This window comes from Cyanistes caeruleus, chromosome 5 (assembly GCF_971803275.1).
Source record: "Cyanistes caeruleus chromosome 5, bCyaCae1.hap1.1, whole genome shotgun sequence".
In the NCBI taxonomy this organism is placed as follows: domain Eukaryota; kingdom Metazoa; phylum Chordata; class Aves; order Passeriformes; family Paridae; genus Cyanistes; species Cyanistes caeruleus.
Window position 1 is genome coordinate 48592280 of NC_141705.1, and position 21344 is coordinate 48613623.

Sequence of the window (21344 nt, forward strand, 5' to 3'; positions counted from 1 at the left end):
TGGGGAACAGAGAAATATATTAGTTTATTATTTATACAAACCATACACCAGTTCATTTTTAAGCAGAAACAAAGCCAAACTGAAGACTATTTGAGAGTCCAATCCCAGCATTTACAAATGTATTGCTACAATACTGTAAATGTACTCCTTGTCCTTGAGACATCTTAAGGGAATCATGCTCATTCTGTGAGTGAGGGGGTGGGAGGGCACCTCTCTTCTCTCACCAGCTCAGTTACAAGCTGCTGTAGGGCAGTGTGTTCTGCCAGTATGGTTTCAGTACTCAATTACTAGAGGGATATTGTCAAGTCTTTATAGGTGTTACCTTGTGTGAGTAAGTCCTCCAAAACCTCTGCTGACTCGTAGGGTTTGCCATTTAGTATGTCATACACCTAAGAGAATACATTAAAGTCAGTATCTAGTGTCCATGAAGTTTCAGCAGTATTATATAAAACCCTAATTCCATCTGTAAATCAGCATTTTTTTCCTCTCCCAGGCTCAGTATGACTAAGGATAGTGTAGAAAGCCTATGCCAAACTTTAGGGAGAAATTTTGAGAAGTTAAGCTCCCTTTATTTTAAACTGTGTCATCTGGCAACTATTTTGAAGACACAGAGGAAGTCTTGGCAGTAAATAAATGGCAGTAGCAGTGGCTAAGCAAGGAGCTGCTGTCTGTCTGAAATTAGTCATTTTAAACAAAGCCTGGGTTAGATTTTCACCTAAGACTGGTACCACTCCCCAGCTCCAGATGATTAGAGATGCTGACTGCTTATCCTTTGCACTCACACCAAGCCAAATGCACAATAATCAGCTTAATCACTGCTTGGGTAGAATGCAGGAGTGAATTTTCTCATCACACACAGGCTGCAATTCTGAAGAACACTCAGCAAAGAAACTCACTGGAGAACTGGCCTTCAAACATAAGCTACCCACCCAGCTAAATACTTTCCCACACTGAAGACTGTAGTGCAGCTACTTGAAGAACTGCCTGGTCATTTCTGTTCAGCAGCATTAGTCAGTTCAGTGGAGCTTTCTTCCAGTGCTGTTTCATCAGGGGGGGTTTATGGCTGAATTAATTTTTAATAATTTAATTTTTAATGTTAATTTTTGATGGCAAATTAGACTAATTAATTGAAATAATTTTGGATGCAGTGAAAGGAGTTGGCTGAGAGAGCTGAACTATCCCTTTTAATTAAGAAAAAAAAAGCAGCAAAAAAACTAAAAGAGAAAACAGACCACATACCTCACTGTTGGCTGCCATATCCAGTGGTGTTGTTCCAGGCACAATCCCTTCATCATCACCTTTCACATCATCTAGATCAAACAATGGCTCAAAGTTCTCAATATGAGGATTTGCACCTAAAAAACAAGTTGGGCGGGGCAGGGAAGGGCTTCAAGTTGCTTCTCAATAATATTTAAAATATGCAATCTATGTACTGAATCGCAAATCAGCTAATTTAGCTACTCCAGGTAAATAATATTTCATATTAAGCTAGCAAGTAGCTCTTTTTATCAATTACATTTAAATGCTATCACATCTCTGCACAATGCTACTTTCCATTATAAGGGGAAAAAAACTGGCGAGCCTTAGGGCCCAAAGAAAGAGCTCTGTTTGTATCAGCTGACTTCCAGTCCCATCTCCCCTCACACAGCACAGCATGCATGTGATGAAGGGATGGTGTGGTGCTGCTTTTTAGAGTGTCAGAGAAAGTGTGGGTGTTTTTAAATGACCAAGTAGACAGACTCAACAATGGGAGGCTTGAGTTTCTGTTTCAAAAGACAAAAATTAGGTTTAAATACAATTGACAAAATGTTCCAATAAATACTCCAACCTAATCCTTCCAAAGTGACAGCAGTAGGAGACACTAATAAACTCATGCTTCAGTGATGGCATTTTTTACTTGGCTTTTGGCTTCTGAAGCAGTCCAACACTTATTCCAGATACATGAAAAGAACCTCCACTTCTTCAGCTACAAGAGATACTCATAAAATTTCCCAAAGTCCTCATGAGATTTTTTCTTTTTGACCAAGATAATTTGCCTTTCTAGCCATTAGATGGTGCTGAAGAGTGATTAGTATAGCACTTCAGAGCAGGACTTTCTGAGGAAATTCAGGCCTTCTTGCTTTTAACATCTGACTTCCTCCAACCCATTAAACAAGTTCACTGGCACATTCTTTTCTGCTTGCAGCCTTCTAACTTGAATTGTCATCGTGTAAGAAAAGTCTTCAGCAAAGATCTATTTCCATACCTGCTGCTTTGAGAACTGCTGCCAATTTTGTTGAGCCCCTTCCAGCTGCTATGTGAAGTGGAGTTGTCCCATCATATGTAGTGCTGTCCACATCTGCATCACCCTAAGTTATTATTGAATGGCAAAAAAGAAAAGAAATCTGTACAATGCAGCTGCAGAGGCTCATGCCAGCATAAACACAACTACTGTGCAAATAAGCACCAGTCTATGCCTGGTTGCATAAAATCTCTAATTGTTGCCTGAAAAGAAGGAATTAGAAAGTAACTACAACTGTCTGCATGCACAGGATGGTAGTGTGCTCCAGTGTTAGAGCAGGATGCACAGTGTGTATCTCCAAATAGGTCAGGTAGATAAAAGCCGCTTTGCATCCCCTGTAAAAGTTCTGCCATCTGATTGCTTGTAGCCTTTGAAGTCTATGTGGTGTGCACAGAATCCTGCCCTCCTGTTGCTCATCAAAAGAGCAGCCAGGCTGGTGGCACATCCCTGCATGAACACAGAAGAAAGCTACACAGCCAGCTGGGGGGTGTAGAATTAAGGATACCAGGATCAAGGTGTTAGGATGAGACAAATATTTATAGATTACACAACTACATCTCTGTCCACGTCTCTATACATGTTGCACTTCACACAGAAGAAGGGATGAACTTGTTCATGGTCTGCCAGGATTAGTCAGTGCAAATTATACATGGCATATGCAGTCAGGTTAGGATCACAAACTCTAAATGCCTCAAGGCAAAAGCTTCACCAGCAGTGAACAAAACAGTAACGTTACCAGTAGCTTTGCCGTTATACCAGTTCAAGTAATCTAGACAATAAACAGGAACCTCCCCCCTTCTGTTTTTCTGAAGCACTCAAGGATTGCCAACAGCTTTTAAATGTGTAATTGAAAAGACCTGGAAGAAAAATTCTGCCCTTACCTCAAGCAAAAGGCAGCCTGCCAAGGGGATGTTCTCTTGTTCAACAGCCAGATGCAATGCAGTTCGTCCAGATTTTTGTTCCTGAGCATTGACGTTAACTCCAGCAGCAATCAGCTGTTTGAGGCAGGACATGCTATTTGCCATCACCACCATGTGAATTGCACTGAGACCTACACAAAACAAAACCCATCCATCATCTGCATTAATATTTGTAAAATTCAGAAATGTCAGAGTAATGAGTTTCAAAGTGAGAAAATTGTAAAATGAGTTACAGTAACTGTAGTTACATGAGCAGAAATAACATATTTTGCCTGCTTATGCACTAAAAGATGACAGAATCACAGACTTATTTGGGTTGGAAAGGACCTCAAAGATCATCTAGTTCCACCCCACTCCTACTGTGGGCAGGGATACCTTCCACCAGACCAAGCTGCTCAAAGACCCATCCAGCCTGGCCTTGAAACTACTTTTAGGAATGAGGCATCCACAACTTGTCTGGGCAACCTGTTCTAGTGTCTCATCATCCTCACAGTTCCATCCTCAAAGTGAGGCATTTCTGTCTTATATCTAATCTAAACCCACCCTTTGTCAGTTTAAAGCCATTCTCCCTTGTCCTATCCCTAAATGTCCTCATAAAACACCTCTCCCCAGCTTTCCTGTAGGCCCCCTTTAGGTACTAGAAGGTGCTGTAAGGTCTCCTTGGAGCTTTTTTCTTCTCCAGGCTGAGCACCCCCAGCTCTCCCAGCCTGTCTGCACAGGAGAGGTATTATAGCCTTGTGAGCATCTTCTCATCCTCCTCTGGCCCTGCTCCAAGAAGCCATGTCCTCCATATTTATGTTGGGAGCCCCTGACCCCAAGGGAATACTCCAGGAGGAGGCTCAGGATGAAGTTAATGGTGTTAATAAATATGTTCTTTGTGCATAAAATGGAACTTGGAGAGTCAAAACCATGCAAGAAAAAAAAAAAAAGAAAATCAGATTACAAGGTGGAACAGAAGGCAGGAACTACAGAGCTCACCTACAGCATCTTTTTTGCCACAAGAGAATAGTCTTAAAAAGAAAATCTGGATGTTGGTACTAACAAGTAGATACCCCATACTGGCCCCATCTGCCACTGATCACCTCTTCTAGAAAATGGTCTGAAGAGTTAACTGGTATATTTTAGTATGATCTTTCTGTAAGGTGAGTGACCTCACACCTCAAGAATACCTACACCAGAAAGATAATAAAGCCTTTTATTTAAAAACCAACCAAAACCCAACCAAAAAATCCTCTCTCTGAAGAATTGAACACAGTTTTCTGAATCCATAATGACAATTTTAGGTCAGACATTTTACAATCTATTAGAGCAGGAGTACTCAATTGAAGTCCCCTGTGCACTGAAAAATGGGAGAATTGTCTCTTTGTGGTTATTTTACAGGCTCTAATTCTGTATGGTCACAAAGTACCAGATATGAAACTCAGTACTAGTCCAGAAGCTATTTTTAAGGGAATTTCATTCACTAGACAGGAGGAAACATTTTCTTCTGGGGGGATTTTTGTTCAAAACCAAAGGTGGCATAAGGAACAAGACAAACACAGTGCTTGAGGTTCTGTGACATTGAAGAGAATGTACAGTGACAAAAATTCAAATCCATACTCTGTCATGTGACCATTACCAATCTTTCTGTTCTGTATAACCAGAAAACTGACACACCTGTGTTCTCTCATCTGTGCCTGCAGGCAAATAAAAACCAAGGACAGCATACGCAAAATGGGGAAAGATGTTATTTTCAGGGTCTGTATCTACCTGTGTAGCAACACAGTGTTGGCAGGAATTGTGGTGTGTTTTTCTAGCAGGGGAGTGTTAAATACAGCCATTATCTTTCCATACCTTCACCATTGGGGAGGTTGACCATCGGAGATACCTTCTCATGCTTGAGGAGTAGACTCAAAATCTTGTCATCTCCTTCAGTAGCAGCTAAATGTAAGACAGAATTGCCGTGGCGATCCAGAAGGCTGACATCTGCTCCAGCCTTTAGCAAGTCTTCCACCACCTTTGCCTGCTTTGTGATTACTGCCAGGTGCAGGGGCGTCTGCAAGTGACAGAAGCAAGCCATGAGAAGATAAGCAATAGCTACATCACTTGTACAGAAATCTCTGAAACCCATAAAAGCTCTTAGCATGAGAAGATTGTACACATATGCAAACTTTTAGTTTGTTGGCTTTGGAGTGGTGTAACTTCTTTTCCACTGAATACTACAAATAGGGTTTCTACTTACTGGAAATAAAAGCTGCCTTGCCAATGTCAGCAGTTGGACTTTGGGAGGAACAAAGATGTTGCCTACTCTATAACCCAGGGCACTGACCTGGCTATTTGAGCATTGCAGTGCAAGGGACTTGGGAAATGAGATAATCCCTGTGCCCCACACTGCAAACCAGCTTCCACAGCTGCCCCATCACCAAGTTCATGCCACAGTGTGCTTTCCAGGACCTACTCAGATCCTTTAGCAATGAACCATGCTCTCATTTTGCTCCTGAATCAGAGATTTGCAGCCATGGGCATAGGAATTCCTTAGCCCTCAAAATGGCTGCAGAGAAAAGAAGAAAATCCTGCAGTTCTGTGCACTTGTCAAACTGCAGAACAATTATGCATTTATGCCTTGTGTGTTGAACTAGCTAATCCCATTTGCACATTCCCCATTTTTGTGCACCTGCAGCACCGAGCAATGCTCAGTCTGAGAGATTTTGGAACCTTCCAAATGTTGGTTGCAGCATTCTTGTCAGTTCTGAGCAGCATCACACAGAACATACACATGCATGTATTTAAACATTAAGCATTCTAATGAGGTCTGGGAAATGGTATTTCCAATACTAAAATAATTTAAAAATTGAGTAAGATTCCATATCTAGATTATACTGACAGAGGACTTTAAAGAAGGACTTAATTCCAGCTCTGCACAGTAATCTTGTATTTGTCAATAGATCTGTGAACACATTTGCAATTAATTACTGCATCTATAAGGTACATGTCAGCTTTCAGAATATGTATAGAGAAGGAAAATTCTAGCCCAAGCCTACATTCTCTTCCATCAATGGCTTAAGGTTTAAGTTGAAGGTAGGAAGAGCTGTAGAGGTTCTGGTAGCCAGGGATTAATTTCCTGTGTAGAGCCCAGCTCTGCTTCTTGTTTCTGTTAAACACAGGGAAGAGAATTCAATTCAGAATCTTCTTACTTTTGGCAGCTTCCACATTTCAAACTTGCTTTATAAGAACATAGAAATGTGAAGGAAAACAAAGAAGTCAAAATATATTTCTGGAACTACCTGTACCGAATTAAAACCTGCCTTTACTGTTCACAGCAAAACAAATGACACAAGTGTCAGAGTGCTGCTCAATGGCATGCACAATCTCTTTAAAACAGATTCTTTTCCATGCAGGTTCCCACAGCTCTTTTTAAAACTTGAGTTACAATACAAACAGGCCAGACTATAGTTGAGGAGACAGAACTGTACCTTGCAGTTCTTTTCCTCCTAGGTAAAAGACAAGGGGATGGGCTTTTCTCAGTTACTGAAGAAATGAAAGGGAAATCTTGGTGCTCACGTGATAAGCACAAATACAACGTGGGCTGTAGGAAGGGCATAGGTTATTATAGCTTCCATATGTGCCTACAAATAACTGATGACGCAGGAACTGACTCATGATCCCAAGTTAACCAGTGTCAGAAAGGTCAGAGGAGCCTGGAGCTGGCACACTGTAATCCATACCTCTGGCTTAGTAACAGAGAAGCCAGATACCGAAGCCATGAACTGCAGAATTTACTCTTTTTGGCCTGTTCCAGTTAACCCACGGAGACGTTTCTGTTACCGTCCAGGAGAGGTATGTACTAAACCAATGAAAACATGCTTTCTTTCCTCCAAAACCATCCAATATATCCTTGTTTCTAAACTTGCTTCCATCAGTCTGATCTCTTCCCACAGACAGCAAGTTGTGCAACTTCTTTTTTATGGGCTGAACAATCAGCAACTCTTACACCCCCACAACTGCTCACCTGATAGAGGTCATTTCTCATGTTAATGATATCATTGTAATTCAAATTGGGCATCACTTCCAAGAGGTCTTTCACCAGCTCAGTATGAAGGTGGATAATTGCTAAATGAAGGACACTGAAACAAACAAAAACCAGATTAACAAATTCACAGTTTTCAAATTTATTACGAAAGTTTCAAGGTTTTGCTGTGTTCTGACTGCATTCTGATAAAAACACTTGGCTATTAGAGGTAATGATTCCAGCACTAAGTACCAACATCTAAAATTAATCCAATCGCTAAAAAAAGCAGGTCAGAAGGTAACTGTTTAACCCTTCAATCACAAAAGCAAACTCAGGATGGCTTCTGTTGGCCCTCAGCCAACTTTACTACTAGGCTAATATACGAAATGTCTGTCACAAAACAATTGTTTCAGAAATCCTCAGATTCTCTGGTTTGCTGTTTTCTCATATTTTGAATTATGCAGCAGATAAACACTTCTTACTGTGAAAACCTTCCTGCAGAATTTCCACAAGCCTCTCTGCTACCAAAGCAGATTTTCCCTTGGGGGTTTCCCCAGATCTGTGGGTTTTTCTTTATTTCGTTTTCAAACAGAAAAATGAGTAAGGACTCAGGCCCAGTGACTAACAACCACAGGATCTGCAGCAGTGCCCAGAGGCGCCATGCCAAAAAAGCACCTGTTTTGAGACATGAGTGACTGCATAGCAAGACATTTCTACTGGGTCTAATGGCCCTTCCTGTGCTCTTCTCCAGAGGCAGGTCCCTCACCACCAGCCTGAGTGGCTGGATATGCAACATGGCATCAGGAAAACCAGGTTGTGAATTCCATCATCCCTGTCCCACAGAGCTCCATTTGCCTTGCTACCTTAGGCCTTCATTTGAAAATCATGCCCTTTGTGTTGAAACATATCCTCATATCCTGCCAAGCGCTTTGTTGGCAGATGCTGGCCAACTTCTAGATTCATCTCTTTAGCAAGTTGCTGCTGACACAATATATTGTCACAGGACATGTGGTCTGTCTGTTACACCACTCCAGAAATACCTGAACAGTCTCAGATTTGCCCTTTTGACAGAAAAATAAAAAGAAATTCCATGCCATTCAGGGCAAGGAATCATCCTGAAATTGAGACGGAGAGCAGTCAAAACTAGAAGATATTTTAAAAAAGAGAAAAAGAATCTACAAACCAAACTCATCCTTAAAGGGTGTTTTTTATTGATTCTTTATACTGCCCCTGCCACATGGCACCTTCCCTCCTTCAACTCCCCTGTGCTGTGCAAACAGTCCCACCATTAATGGAAAAGTGCTGTTCCTCTGCTCTGATAGATGCTTTTTATTATTCTCTGTATCATGCTGACATTTTATTTCCAAATCTCACTAAAGAAACACATTTGTTCTTCTACTGCTTTTAGTTCTCGTTTCAGCAGCAACTAGTTTAATTTTACCTTTCCATTAGATGTGATGCTGCTGACTAGACCACAAAAGGTCACTTCCATTTCTTAAACATTCCCACATGAAAAAATGCATTTGAGCACCACTGTAGAGCCATCAGATATCTACGGAGCAGTGGTACTGGTATAAATACAGTCACAGCCAACTCAGTAACAACTGAGTGTCCACTGTAAATATGCACTAATCACAGGTTGCTGGGTTCTGTCTCAAAGCCCTAAATTGTTTACAGCAAAGGTTTTTGAAAGGCTTAAGCAAAAACTTCCTAGTTGCCATATAATTTTAATAATTAAAGTGAAAATCAGGGCAATTTATTACTTAATTTTGATCTTTTTCTTCTCAAGAGACCTGGAAGACAATCACCAAAGCTTTATTTTGTTAAAAGATTGTGAAGTAATACAGATGTATATTATGCTCACAATAAATCCATCTCAGGAGAAAGGCAGCGTGAACTTAAGCCTCACCTACTTGCAGGTATTTCTTGATGCAGCAAGAAAACAACTATTTATCATCATTCTAAGAAGTATTTTAACTTAGTGAAAATGCCCTGCAAGTCCAAATCTGAGGAGCACCTTCTTGATATTCAAATGCAGATCCCACTTGCTCAATATTGCTCTAACAATCCCCCTTCTTTTTTTTTAACACAAAAGCTGTACTGTCCATAGCACTTGCAGATGTTGTTGCTAGCTCCCACCTTGTTCAGATTCCTGCTTGTCTCGAAGTAGATATTAGGTTTACAGTTGGAAAGCAAAGCTAGTAAAATAGCTCTCTCTGATGATCAGAATCTGTGATTCTGTAATCTGAGGCCTATTTTCACTGAAAATGGAGTGAAAGTAGTAACCTCTCTCAGAGTACTTGAACAGTGGGATACAGGTCTCAGTCACTTGAAATTTTCCTTCTGGCTGGGCACCTTGAGACTTATCTGGCTTCTACTGTTCAAAACACTACAACTGAAGGAAAAGTAGGTGATTGCACAGGACCTGCCAGCTAAAAAGTGAGGATGTGATAGTTTCATTTATTCAAGAGATTATCTTTGCATTTGTTCAGAGCCCCTTCTGCTGAATTTAATGTTACATAACTACTGATCATTAGTTCCTCACAGTATTTCACTCCAAGTTCCACAGAATCTGCATGGCTGCAGAGGAACAAAGCGGATTTCCACTCCAGCTCACACTATTGAAGGACTGGTATGCAAATATTAGCAGCCAAGTCTGCCGCAAACATCACTGCAATCCCTTGGAAGACAACAGTACAGTATAGACATAAGCAAGAGCAAATAGTTTTGCTATTGCTTTCCTCTGGAAAGAGCTTGGTGTCAGTGGGAGAAATGCATTATGGACCCTCCAGCTATTGTTTCTACATCTCCTGGTGAACCTCTTACTTGGAGCATCCTGTGAAGACCTTAAGGACTTAAGGGCACTCTCCTTCAGCAGCAAGCTGAGAATCCCCATACACCACCCGGTCAAGATTTTAAATAAAAAAGGGCAAAGAAACTCAAATTCACAACGTGCTCATCATACCCTCAATGACCAGATTACTTTCTGACAGGTACTGGATCAATGAATTTTATGGTGTACATGACTTCTTTGCAAATGAAACAAAAGTATCTAAATCACAGCTGTACCAGACAGCAGAAAGAAGAGCGATATTTATTTGATTAGAGCAGTGGTACCAACAGTGATTGGCACCCATTAGGGACAGAACAAACTGACTACACTGTTCTGCCTTCACACCCATTGGTTTCAACCCAGCAAGTGCAGTGTGGTCAACTCACTTGTCCCCATTATCATCCTGGACAGCGGTGAGATGGCGCTGAGGTGCCAGCAGCATCTTCACATCTCCGGTTACAGCATAATCAAAGAGAGCGTTGCAATGGCGCCTGGCAAGCTGCATGGCCTTCTCCAGGAACAGAGCATCTGCAACACAAAGTTTCCTATTCATCAGCTTGATTGTTTTCCCTGGAACACCACCTACTTTTGACAGGCATTTGTGCTGTCACAGAGGAACAAAGTGCAAACCACCAAACATTTTTCACTGCTTCACTGAGATGGTAGCTAATTACTTCTAAGACTTAAGGACGGAGGAAAGGAATGCCTGGGAAGGAAAACTAGGGGCATGCTGAGCATTCAGGCAGCAGGAACCCTGAGAACAGTCAAATCTGGAAGCTCCCTCTGGTTTGACTGGTACTGAATTAACAGCACTGATGTGCAGTTGTGTGTAATGAGACAAAAGGAGCAGAACTTGGACCTGGAACTTGCAGGTCCGAGTAGTTTTGCCTTGAGGAAGCTGAGGCACAGGAAGCCTAAGGGACCCATCAAATATTGCAGAGAAGCTCAGAGAAAAACTGTGGAATAAATGCAGGGCTTTACACTCCTCTGACTCAAATCATGCAGTCTAGCCTGCTTTACAGCAGCAGCACAGTCTGTCCTGTTTAAAACGTTTCACTTTTTACAATGCTTAGTATTCGTATCCTTAGATACAAATAGATTTAGAATAGATTTTAGAATTATAAAAATGGTCAGCCACTGGGATTTCAAAAAGCAGAAGTTGGCGTGGTGGGGAGGCAAAAAGGGAGAAAGAGGAGAAAAGAAACTAATTTGTGGAAAAGAGTAACTCTAGCTGCTTTGTCAATACCAGTGGTTCTGTATCAGCAAGAACCTAGTGAAAATGAAACAGATGAGCTCTGAAACTACAGGGTCATCCTGTGAAGCAGTATCATCTGAAACCAGCCTGTATTCTGAACAACTTCATGTTTCTATAAAACCTCGTAAGGTTGGGAATTACAAAGTGCAAACAAGTACAACAGACTGTGTCATTTAAAGCACACAAGGGGAGACAATAGCCAGGATTTCCAGCTACACAAAACCAGGCATTTAGACAGGTCAGAAGTGTATCCCTGATCAACACGAACACCTCATTGCTGTAAGGCAAAGACTTAATCAGCTATCCATTGTTCTGGCCAGTACATCCCTGTGGCTGCTCTAATGTGTGCCTGGAATTATATTTGCTATTTGTCTCTTAACACTAAATGTGTTATATTCAGGGTAAAGGGTGTTAAGCAATTCAGTCTTTTCTTGTTATACACATTTCCAAAGATAGAGAACTGGATATTGAAACTCCCTGGTTTTCCACATCAAATACATGGGAAAGATGCCCTTCAAAATATTACATGCATATTTAAGTCTATACCTAAATGATCTAGCCTGCAGTAGCTACTTTATAGAGCCAGTTTGTCTGCACCAATTCTTTGTATAATCAGGAGTTAGAAATTGCCTCCTTTCATACCATTACAACAGGAAAAAAAAAAGTCAACTTCCTGCCTACAATATTAATTGCTTGGAAAACAGGTAAGCACTTCAGACATGAATTGTTTACCTCCTTCATGACAGCTAAATTGACATTATTATTTCTTCATATCAGCACAAGATTTTGTTCTCTGAACCAGTCATGGGATTGAGCACAATTGGAAAGGCAAACAGCAGGTTGCTTCAGCTTTTCTCAAGAGCACCATCCATTCTCAGATCAAAGAAGCTACACCTTGGAGGTGTTTACAACTACAGCCCATTTCCTGTGCCACTTTGGATTCCCAAGTCACAGCTTCTAATACTGTTAATAGCAAGTGTCAGACAGGGCTGACACACACAAGATAATGTGCTCTCTCCCTGATCCAGGGAATAACAAAAGTGGTCTAGATCATGTTGCACTTGGTAAAAACCAGAACCAAGAAATTCCTTTGTGCTCAATTCCTACCACTACCATGTCTCTCTAGTCCAAGTACTGTTTTTTTTTTTTTATATTATGCTAAGCATGATTACTCAAATCCTTTAAAAAGTGTCCAGCAACTGTTTAAAAAAAAACAATCCAGGAAATGCACATCTTGCTGTCTGGGAAATTTTGGGTGATTCGTAGTCTTTATATATTCTAGAACTCTGCTGATAAACCAGTTCTGATGACTACTCTTGCCTTCCTCCTCCTTTTGTTTTTTTGCCTGAAATAAGGAGACAAAACCCCTTGCAACAGTACTAAAAGGTAAGATAAAAAAGCAGCTCTTCATTAGAAGCTTCGAGGTGTGTCCATAGTTACAAACTACGGGCACACCCAGTGACAGATTTCTACAGTTTTTGTAAATGTAATAAATTATTCTATCTAACAAACATTGTCCAATTAGGAGAGCAGTTGGTTAGGTAATATTTCCCCCAGGTACTGCCCCGCTGGAGGTGGTCCAAGGCTTCTTTGCCCCACTTCTTGTTATGTCTTCTAAGATTCTGATTGGGAAAAAAAATGTTATTCTTGTAGGTCCTCTACTTGAAAATAAGACTAAACAGTATTTCAGGAGTGTGTTAGCAGGTTAGCTTATTACTCTAAAATCTAGAAAGGGTAGAAAAAATACCAGGAACTATATAACCACATATTAATGATCTACAAAGCTACAAATATATGAAAAATACATAAAAAGCACAAATTTCTAGGCATTAGTTTGGTGTGTAACACATTGCTACTGCAGTTATTTTACTGTGTGTTTGCCAAATGGAAACAGGTACCTTTACATTTTAAATTCAAACTTTTAATGCTACTTTGTATGCAATTCAGCTGAATTGCAGGGAAGACCTGCTGCATGTCATATCAACATCAATTAGCTCATCCATTAAAGTCTCTCAAATATCAATAAAAAAAGGCCAAGTGAACTGCTGAGTTATATTCCCTGTGCCTTCACTGCTCAAAGTGTTCCTTCCTCACACAGGTTTATTCAAAGGCAGTGTTAAACATGCCCAGCAGGCAAAGCTGTCTTATCTCCTTGCATGACAAGCAGGAGCTCAAGTGTCCAGTGGCAGTACAAAGGTGGAAAGTTATCTACAGAACTAGGTGTGAGGAGGTCCCTTAGCTCTTGGGGAATGGAATCCCTCCTCTTTCCTCCAGGAGGCATTACCATGTTGTGAAAACAGCAAGCAGACATTTTTGGAGTTTCCAAACCTTTAATGTTTGCTCTGCAGTACTGCAGTTTGATTTACCCTAAATACAGTCACTTGCTCACTTACCCTGCCACCTGCAATCTGCTTCCCTTACTTCAGTTTTACAGGAAAAAACAGAATCCTCCTTTTTCTCATTTACAGCAGACACTGTGCACTCAGTCCTCTCCAGGGTTTCCACCTTCACATCACCTTTCATGTCCCATTCGTCACTTTGTTTATCACAGCTCTTTCTGTCTTGTCCAGCTGTGCAGTTTGATAGAGCTTCTAACAAAGAGAAGAATCATTAATGTCCAGTACTGTTGCTTTTTTTAATACAAATGATGAAACTCAACTAGACAAAACCAAACGCTGAAAAATGAATACAAAAATTTACTTCCCTGTAAAAGTTATCACTAAACTCATGAATTATAATATTCCAGATGCTAACACACATGGACAGACACAGTGATGTGACCTGCTCTAAAGTGATGTTAAGTTTTTGACAGTCTCTATTTTAGAAATAAACTTGTATATATAACAGCAGATTTATCTCTTTTTTCATGGTACCAGAATGTAAGTCTGACGTACTCACACAAAATCTAGCAGAGTTACTCAGACACTTTTTTTTTTTTCCTAACAGCAGATTCATCCCTGAGACTTTGGAAATATCTACAAAGTAATCAACACATACATCTGAAATTACCTTCCTATTTTAGGAAGCCAAGAGTGTCCTTATTATTAACTTAATATTTTCCATTGATTTCTCTGGGCTATGGGGTAGTACCAGACTGTGGCAACAACAAAGGAAGATATATTTTCTGTGGTCCAGTCCTTGGGTCATCTGTAATCAGCGCATTCAAGCAAGCAAGAGGGATGTTGCTTGAAACAATACACTGAATATAGAAGCACATGGAGGGGTTTTGGTGACTGCTTCTCAGGACTGCACAGTAAGAAGGAAGTACACTTAGAGAGGAAAAAAGAGAAGCAGGGAAGTATAAGCTACGCAAACCCTTCTGCCTTTTCCTGAACCTTTCTGCAAAGGTTCAGGAAAAGGCCCTCTCCAGCATGCTGTGACCTGCCATCCACTGACCTGCCTGACACTTTGGCTCATACTGTAGAAGAAAATACAAGTCAAACTCAATTCAACTGTTGGAAGAAAGACGTTTATGGTGTTACCATGTTTCATGCCAGCATTGGACTTGGTTGTGCCAGGATGGAAATGCATCCCTCCAAAAGCAGAGTATCCATATGAAGGAAAACTGAACCCTAAAGAAAGGAAAAAGATTAATAATTAATAAATTACATCCTTAAACAATGAGAACACCATCTAGAAGAACACTGAACCTAATGAACCAAGTTTTTGTTTTCTGCATGCCTTCGGCTTTATTCCATCCAATTAATTTTCCAGGCTAAAGGTGAGCTCTCCTCTACCCCTTCAAAAATCCAAAGAAATTCTAGCTGGTTGGCTAGTGACACTCTATCCCAACATCCATAACACCATGCAAATGTAATATCGTTATATCTTTCCTCTAAAAATCAACTGAGACATCACAAGGTGCCTCTGTGCTTTTGAATCTTTGTGATTACAACACATTTGTATTCTGGTGTTATGCTATACATATGCTGCCAGCAACACATGTAGCAATTTGCAAACTGCTGCTCTATTCCCTGCTCTCAAAAAGGGCTGTGGTTCAGGTGACATTTCTTGACCTATAGGTTTTTAATGCTCCACTGCAAGAATCAAAGCAATGCTCTCATCATCCTGCATATCAGATATACTCTGACTTCACCAGAGCACAGCAGAAAATTTACTAAAGAGTATCTCCAATTTTTTAACAGTTCTTTGCACTAACAGGATCAATTTTCCAAATTCCACTCATGGTCCAAGAAACAATTCAGAACCTGTTTAATTTCAGACACACAAAATGATAGTTAACTGAGCTGTCTCATGAATTTCAGTGCCGCAAAGGCCCTAGGAAGCAACAAAGCTTCCAAAGTGGGAAGGCAAATTGGATGATGAAGTGTTTAGAATGAGGAGATGCTTGATTGAATTGAGTAACAGTAGAATAAAAGCAACAGAATAAGCCTAGGAGACAAAATCCTCCTTACATTTTAAAACTCAGCATAAACATCCATCCTGCTCTCAAAGTAGAACCCTTTTCCCTCTTTGCCCAGAACTGCTGCCTTACCAGAGCCAGCACCACCACCTGCCCCTCCATACATGCCACCACCTCCAGTGCCACTGCCTCCACCATAGCCATCAGAGAAGTTGGGCATGAGCTTCTGTCGTTTCCTTTGCACTTCTTCCTTATCTGGGATAGAAGGAACAGAATAGGGAGTCAATCTGCTGGTGGCCAGACACAGCGCAGGGTTTACATACAGAAAGCATCACTACAGTTACTAGTTCATAAAGGAAAATGCAGAATGTAGTAGAAGACAACTTTCCTCAAGCTCTAAATAGCAGAAAATCTTTGTATATATTGGAGCAGAGAGAATTCCTCTGAGAAACAAGCCAGTGCCAAGTCCCCAGTCAGACCAGCAGCATCGCTTGGACCTGCTTGGCCTCTTCAGCTGCATCATTGCCTTTGCTCAGAGTCAGGGGAATACACATGCAGAGATGTCCTGGGGGGCTCAGAGCTTCCTTCAGCAGTGTCTCATGTACTTAGAGCCCTAGAGATCAGTGGTCCAGAAATTCTTCAATGTCTAAGTTAAGTCATGAATCAGCAAAAGTGCTCCAAACCCCACATTTGTTGAAGAAAATTTGACTTTGGGGAATATAAATACAGGCTCTTCTTCCAAGCAAATATACTTCAGAAATGGAGCCTTATCAGAGGATTACAAGGCACTTACGAGTTTCAGCCGTGAGAGTACCTGCAGTACCCTTTGAACTTTTGTTTAAGACATGGCAAGAAATGGTGAAAACCATGCTTGCTTGAAATGATTTACTTAAAATACCGTAACAGCCACTAGAACAAAGACAACTTTTTTCAGGCAGGGACATATTACTGTCAAACCATGCTGGGTAGCAGGAGGGGAAAAAAAAAACAACCTAAATTTATTTTATAATGTAACTACAAAGTAAGACTTAGTCCCCCTGGAAAGCAAAATACAAAGATTTAAAAGGACTATCCCAATGACTAGGGAAAGTGAAATGTCACGACAAGAGCTACAAAAATAGGGATACAAACATTATATAGGTTAAAATCCAGTAGAACTGTTTAGAAAAGAACAAAATATCATTTGTTTATTAAACCATCTAGTAGTTTTCAACAGCCATAAAACAAAAAGAAATTTCATGCACAGGCACATCAGTCAGTGCATCAGATGAGACAGCTGAATACATGAGACAGTACACTGACAAAGCCACGTGTATTGTTTCCAGGTACACATGATGTGTAAGTATGAATGCATGCACACATCAGGCATACTCACACTGACGAGGAGAGAAAACTCGAGAGAGCAATCTAGCCAGAGAAACACAAAAAAATCCATACATGTGTCTAAATTTGTGGGAACATTTGCAACAAGGGAAAAATATAGTTCCTAAATGGTAATTTTATGATGAGGTTGTATAGGGAATCTGAAAATGCACATGACGTTGAATGAATTTTACTTGATTAAGAGGCACATAAAAGAGGCTTGATTCAAATCTGGCAACTTGGCTCTGCAGCTGAACACTTCCCTTAACATTTGTGCAAGAGGTTCCTGAAATCATTACCAAGAAGAAATCCTCTGGCAGCTCTGGAAGCTTTTGTGAATTGATGCTTTCTGTTATTTTATTTCAACAGTTGTGAAGTAGACTCACTTGGACCACCATCTCCTCAGCTATCCTGAGTCTCTCACCACTAATACACATTTATTTTAGAAACTTTGACAGGGAATTTATCTCAATACAGCTCTACCTTAGGCACAGAAAACATTCAAGATTAGAATTCACTAGCGTAACCTGCAGGCAGGTAAGCTGCTAAGCAGAAAGATAATCTTAATACAATTAAACACCAATTATGACTTGAGCCTCAAGGCATTTCCATATCATCAACATTATTGGTATTTAAAACCATGACTGCCAATGCCATTCCTGTCAAACATTTCAAATGCAGGCTTCAAAGGGTACAGATCTGCTGATTAGACTTCTTTTCACTGATAATTTAGAAAGCAGGTCCAATACTAACTATTCTACTTCTGCTAAGCAACTAAAATTTTAAACAAGAGACTGAACCAGCACTTTTCCTGCTCTCACAAGAAATGTCTTGGGCTTACTTAACTTGTACAGGCAATTGGAAAATTTGGAAACATCAGTGACACCGGCACAATCTTAAAAGGTAAGAACTGCAAATGTGAACCTTTTCCACCAGGCACCAAACAGGTTTTGGTTTAGGGTTTCATCTGAAAGTACTAACAGTAAAATCTCTTCAGTTATTATTTGGCAGAAACTCAGAGGAAGAGTGCCATCTACTGTATGGACAGGCATGCATACATATAAGGAATCTGCAAGGAACAAGCCTCTCTTGGAAAACACACATGGATTTACTGCCTACCCGTCCTACATCACCACCTACAAAACCCACTGTAAACCTACCACATTGCATATTGACTCTGCCCAAAACAAGGAGGCAAATATATTTTCTAAAAATGACAACTAAAACAAAAAATTCCTCACCCAACCAGTTCTATCTTATTAAAAACATTCCTAGGGACCCTACAGTTTCCACTCCCAATCTATAAAATGGGTTTAATAAGTTACCTTTGATTTCCGGATAGTAGAGAAAAGGCTTTGGTTCACTTGTTTCTAGATCAGATTTCCTACGCAGTTGTACAAATACAGATGCTGGCTTTGTGATATTGACATCTCGGTACTTGGGTGTTTTGAACACAATAGCAAACTGTGAGGGAAACAAAGATAAGCATATCTATCACAGAACATGGCTTTTGACAACTTGGCTATTACATATGAGCTATTTTGAAGGCATTGGTTTAGGGCTTGGGTGGCAAAAGTTCAGAGCAAAGGACTGTTACAACAATAAATTTCCATTGTAGTTTTCAGTTTCATTTCAGAGATTGATTCCTAAAGCCTTTTGGGAAAGACAGAACTGCCATGCTAAGTGCCACCACATCCCATATGTGACTGCACTGTTCGTCTCCTCATCCTTTAGCATCTCTTCTGTAGGTTTCTCAGTGTGCTCACAAAAGCTCTCAGAGCTGTTTATATATCCTATCCCAATTTACAGGGGGTGCATGTTAAAGCAATGGGGCCTTCTCCTAATTTCCTTGCACTGTATTCCTAGTTACTTAACAGATGTCTTTAAGGAACGCTTAAGTTTTTATTATTATTAGGCAGCAACGAACCAAAGAGGAGGTCAGTACAGGATACAGATGCTTTTACATAATTTACAGACTATAATATAATCCTAGCTTACAGAAATGGGAGAATCATTAACAAATGATTCTGTTACTCTGTTTTGTTACTGTGCTCTGTTACTTACCTGTCTGTGTACATCCGTAGGAGAAAAATCTCCAAAGCCTTCCCACATACCACCATTCTCATCCTCTTCATAGAAACGTATTTGAATATCGTCTGCAAAGGATAAAATAAACACTCTGGGATGTTTGTGCATTTGTTTAACCTTTGGCTAAGGTTATTTCAGATAAAAATCAACATGGTTACTTTTTGCCTGGATGTAAATACTACACGATACATCAATTACCTTTATCTGGTTTGTCAAAACAGCAGAAATAACTCATTTTCAACATCAAGTTTACATCAGCCTAATCCAAATGAGTTCACTGCAGTTGCTATTTACTGAGCTGTAAAAAGAGAACTAGGTTCACATCATCTTCCTAATTCTAGGGTTGTAAAACATTCCCGAGGAGCCTTATTTGGAACAAACATGTAAGGAGGGGAGAACTTGAAGCGTGAAATGTAGAAACCACCCTCTCTCCTCAAACAGTTTCAGTTCAAAAAACTGTAGCAAAACCTGAAGTGCCACAGTTCAAGTTCCGCTTGCTGCTGGCAGAGTGCCACGGTGGAGCTGCAGCTCAGAGACGTCCGGGGTGTGAGCCAGCAGCGTGTCAGCAGGGATCCTTCACCCTCCAAATGGCACAGAAACACGGCATTTGGCTTCTGCTCCTCTCAACAAATTTTCTTTCATTCTCTTTGTATTTATTTATTTATATTTTTAGGAAAAGCATCCCACTAGTAAATTCTTCCACAGCACTCCCAGTGAAAAAAAGTAGAAAAAGCCGACTGATGCAGGACAGGCCTCTGTGGTAGACAGACTGCTTCCCCTGGCCCCCCACCTGCTAGTCTCAAGACTGTGAACCATCACTTCCAGTCCTGCTGTCCTGCATGCTCAAGTTCCTTCAGGCAGGAGGTTTCTGAAGGCAGTGAGGTCAGGGGAAACCCCAATCTGGCTGAGGGGAAACCCCACCTCAGGGCTTCCACTGAGTCAGACATTTATTTATTTATTTTGTGCGTAAGAGTTATGTTTTATCTCAGTCCTCCTGATGGCAGAGCGTAGATGCACTATTAAAGGAAAATAGTTCTTTCAAAGTCCCTGAAAGCCCCCAGAGCTTTATCTCTTCCCTAAGCGGTCAAAGGGCATTTACAAGAAAGAGAGATGGAAAAGGACAGCCTGCACCAACAGAAAATGTCAGTGGTTTTAACAACATGTGCAGAGACTGATTCCAAACAGATGAGAACAGGGCACCCACTCTACCATGTGATCTATACCAGGGTGTCCCAAGTACTTGTAGCTGAAAAATACAAAGGACTCCCATCACTCCCATCTTTTTTCTTTTTACTTAACCTACATATAACCAACCACAGTTAGCCATTATCTTCCAATAAAAACCCAAAAGTATCCTAATCCACACTGCTGAATTCTCACACATTCAAAGCCATGACCAGAGATTGAAAATGAACCTGTGAGAAGTATCTGTTTACACTGAGTAACCTCTACCATAAGCACATACATAAAAATAAAGTTATTAGCAGCAGTGCTGAACACATTAAGCTCCCATCCATGGTTAGCAGAGAATACTCATACTTACCCTCTACAATCAGGAAATTAATAATAAATCAGAAATTTTAGAATAATTCAGAGCAGGTGTTACTTAATGGAGTCAAACATCACCCAGTACTCCCCACTCCCCAAAATTCCAGAAGAAGAAGGGTAGAAACTTGAAAACAACAAAGTTGATCACAGGGTCCCTCTGGAGGCAAGAGAAGCTGAATTTGCTTTGCAATAGACTTTTGACTTATTAAATCTCTGGACTGCTGCTTTGACTTCCAGAAAGCCCGAGTGCTTACAAATCCTGCTGCACTATCAGAGTGGGGTAACACTAACAACAGCACAGCAGGCTTCATGTGTACTCCAGATGAACTCCCTGGTGTGCCTGACAATACTCGTGACTCTTACCTTTCTGAACCTTGTCACAGAGCAGGTAAATTTCTTCCCCTCCCGTCACGCACCCTGCTGTTCTGTCCATTCTTACAATTTTTAGGTTGGAGGCATTGGGAGCTTCTATTGAAAGGGAAGATGAAAAAAATCTTACTTACTTTTTGTAACAGATTTAGGACTTAAACCAAATCAAGAACAACACACAGAAATGCAATAGAAAGACAAGCTTCCAATACAACCTACCTGAATTTGTCTGTGTTTTTTAAAACATAAGCAAATCAAGGGCTTTTCATATGAAAGACAATCATATCTTCTAAGCACTGACTGAACTACAAAAGAAGGTCCCAGCCATTGCAGCATA

At 40.5% G+C, this 21344-nt stretch overlaps 1 protein-coding gene and 1 long non-coding RNA gene across 5 annotated transcripts in view; one reads left to right on the plus strand and one right to left on the minus strand.

Moving 5' to 3' along the window:
* NFKB1 (nuclear factor kappa B subunit 1) overlaps positions 1-21344 on the minus strand; it is a 57707-nt gene that overhangs the window by 2999 nt on the left and 33364 nt on the right. For 2 of the 4 annotated variants that reach the window (XM_086888343.1, XM_086888344.1), the window contains exons 9-21: positions 21002-21106; positions 19067-19158; positions 18328-18466; positions 15773-15895; positions 14760-14849; positions 13671-13868; positions 10409-10550; positions 7190-7304; positions 5035-5236; positions 3163-3332; positions 2246-2348; positions 1240-1355; positions 323-389 (exon numbers count right to left, since the gene is read on the minus strand). In XM_086888343.1, the coding sequence (XP_086744469.1) occupies positions 323-389; positions 1240-1355; positions 2246-2348; positions 3163-3332; positions 5035-5236; positions 7190-7304; positions 10409-10550; positions 13671-13868; positions 14760-14849; positions 15773-15895; positions 18328-18466; positions 19067-19158; positions 21002-21106 (1662 nt within the window). The remainder of the gene's footprint in view (positions 1-322; positions 390-1239; positions 1356-2245; positions 2349-3162; positions 3333-5034; positions 5237-7189; positions 7305-10408; positions 10551-13670; positions 13869-14759; positions 14850-15772; positions 15896-18327; positions 18467-19066; positions 19159-21001; positions 21107-21344) is intronic. The other 2 variants (XM_086888345.1, XM_086888346.1) reach the window with 1 other exon arrangement.
* LOC147653094 (uncharacterized) lies at positions 6881-14345 on the plus strand. The gene is made up of 3 exons (XR_015286673.1): positions 6881-7017; positions 12560-12663; positions 14224-14345. It is a non-coding gene; the product is annotated as an uncharacterized LOC147653094 (long non-coding RNA).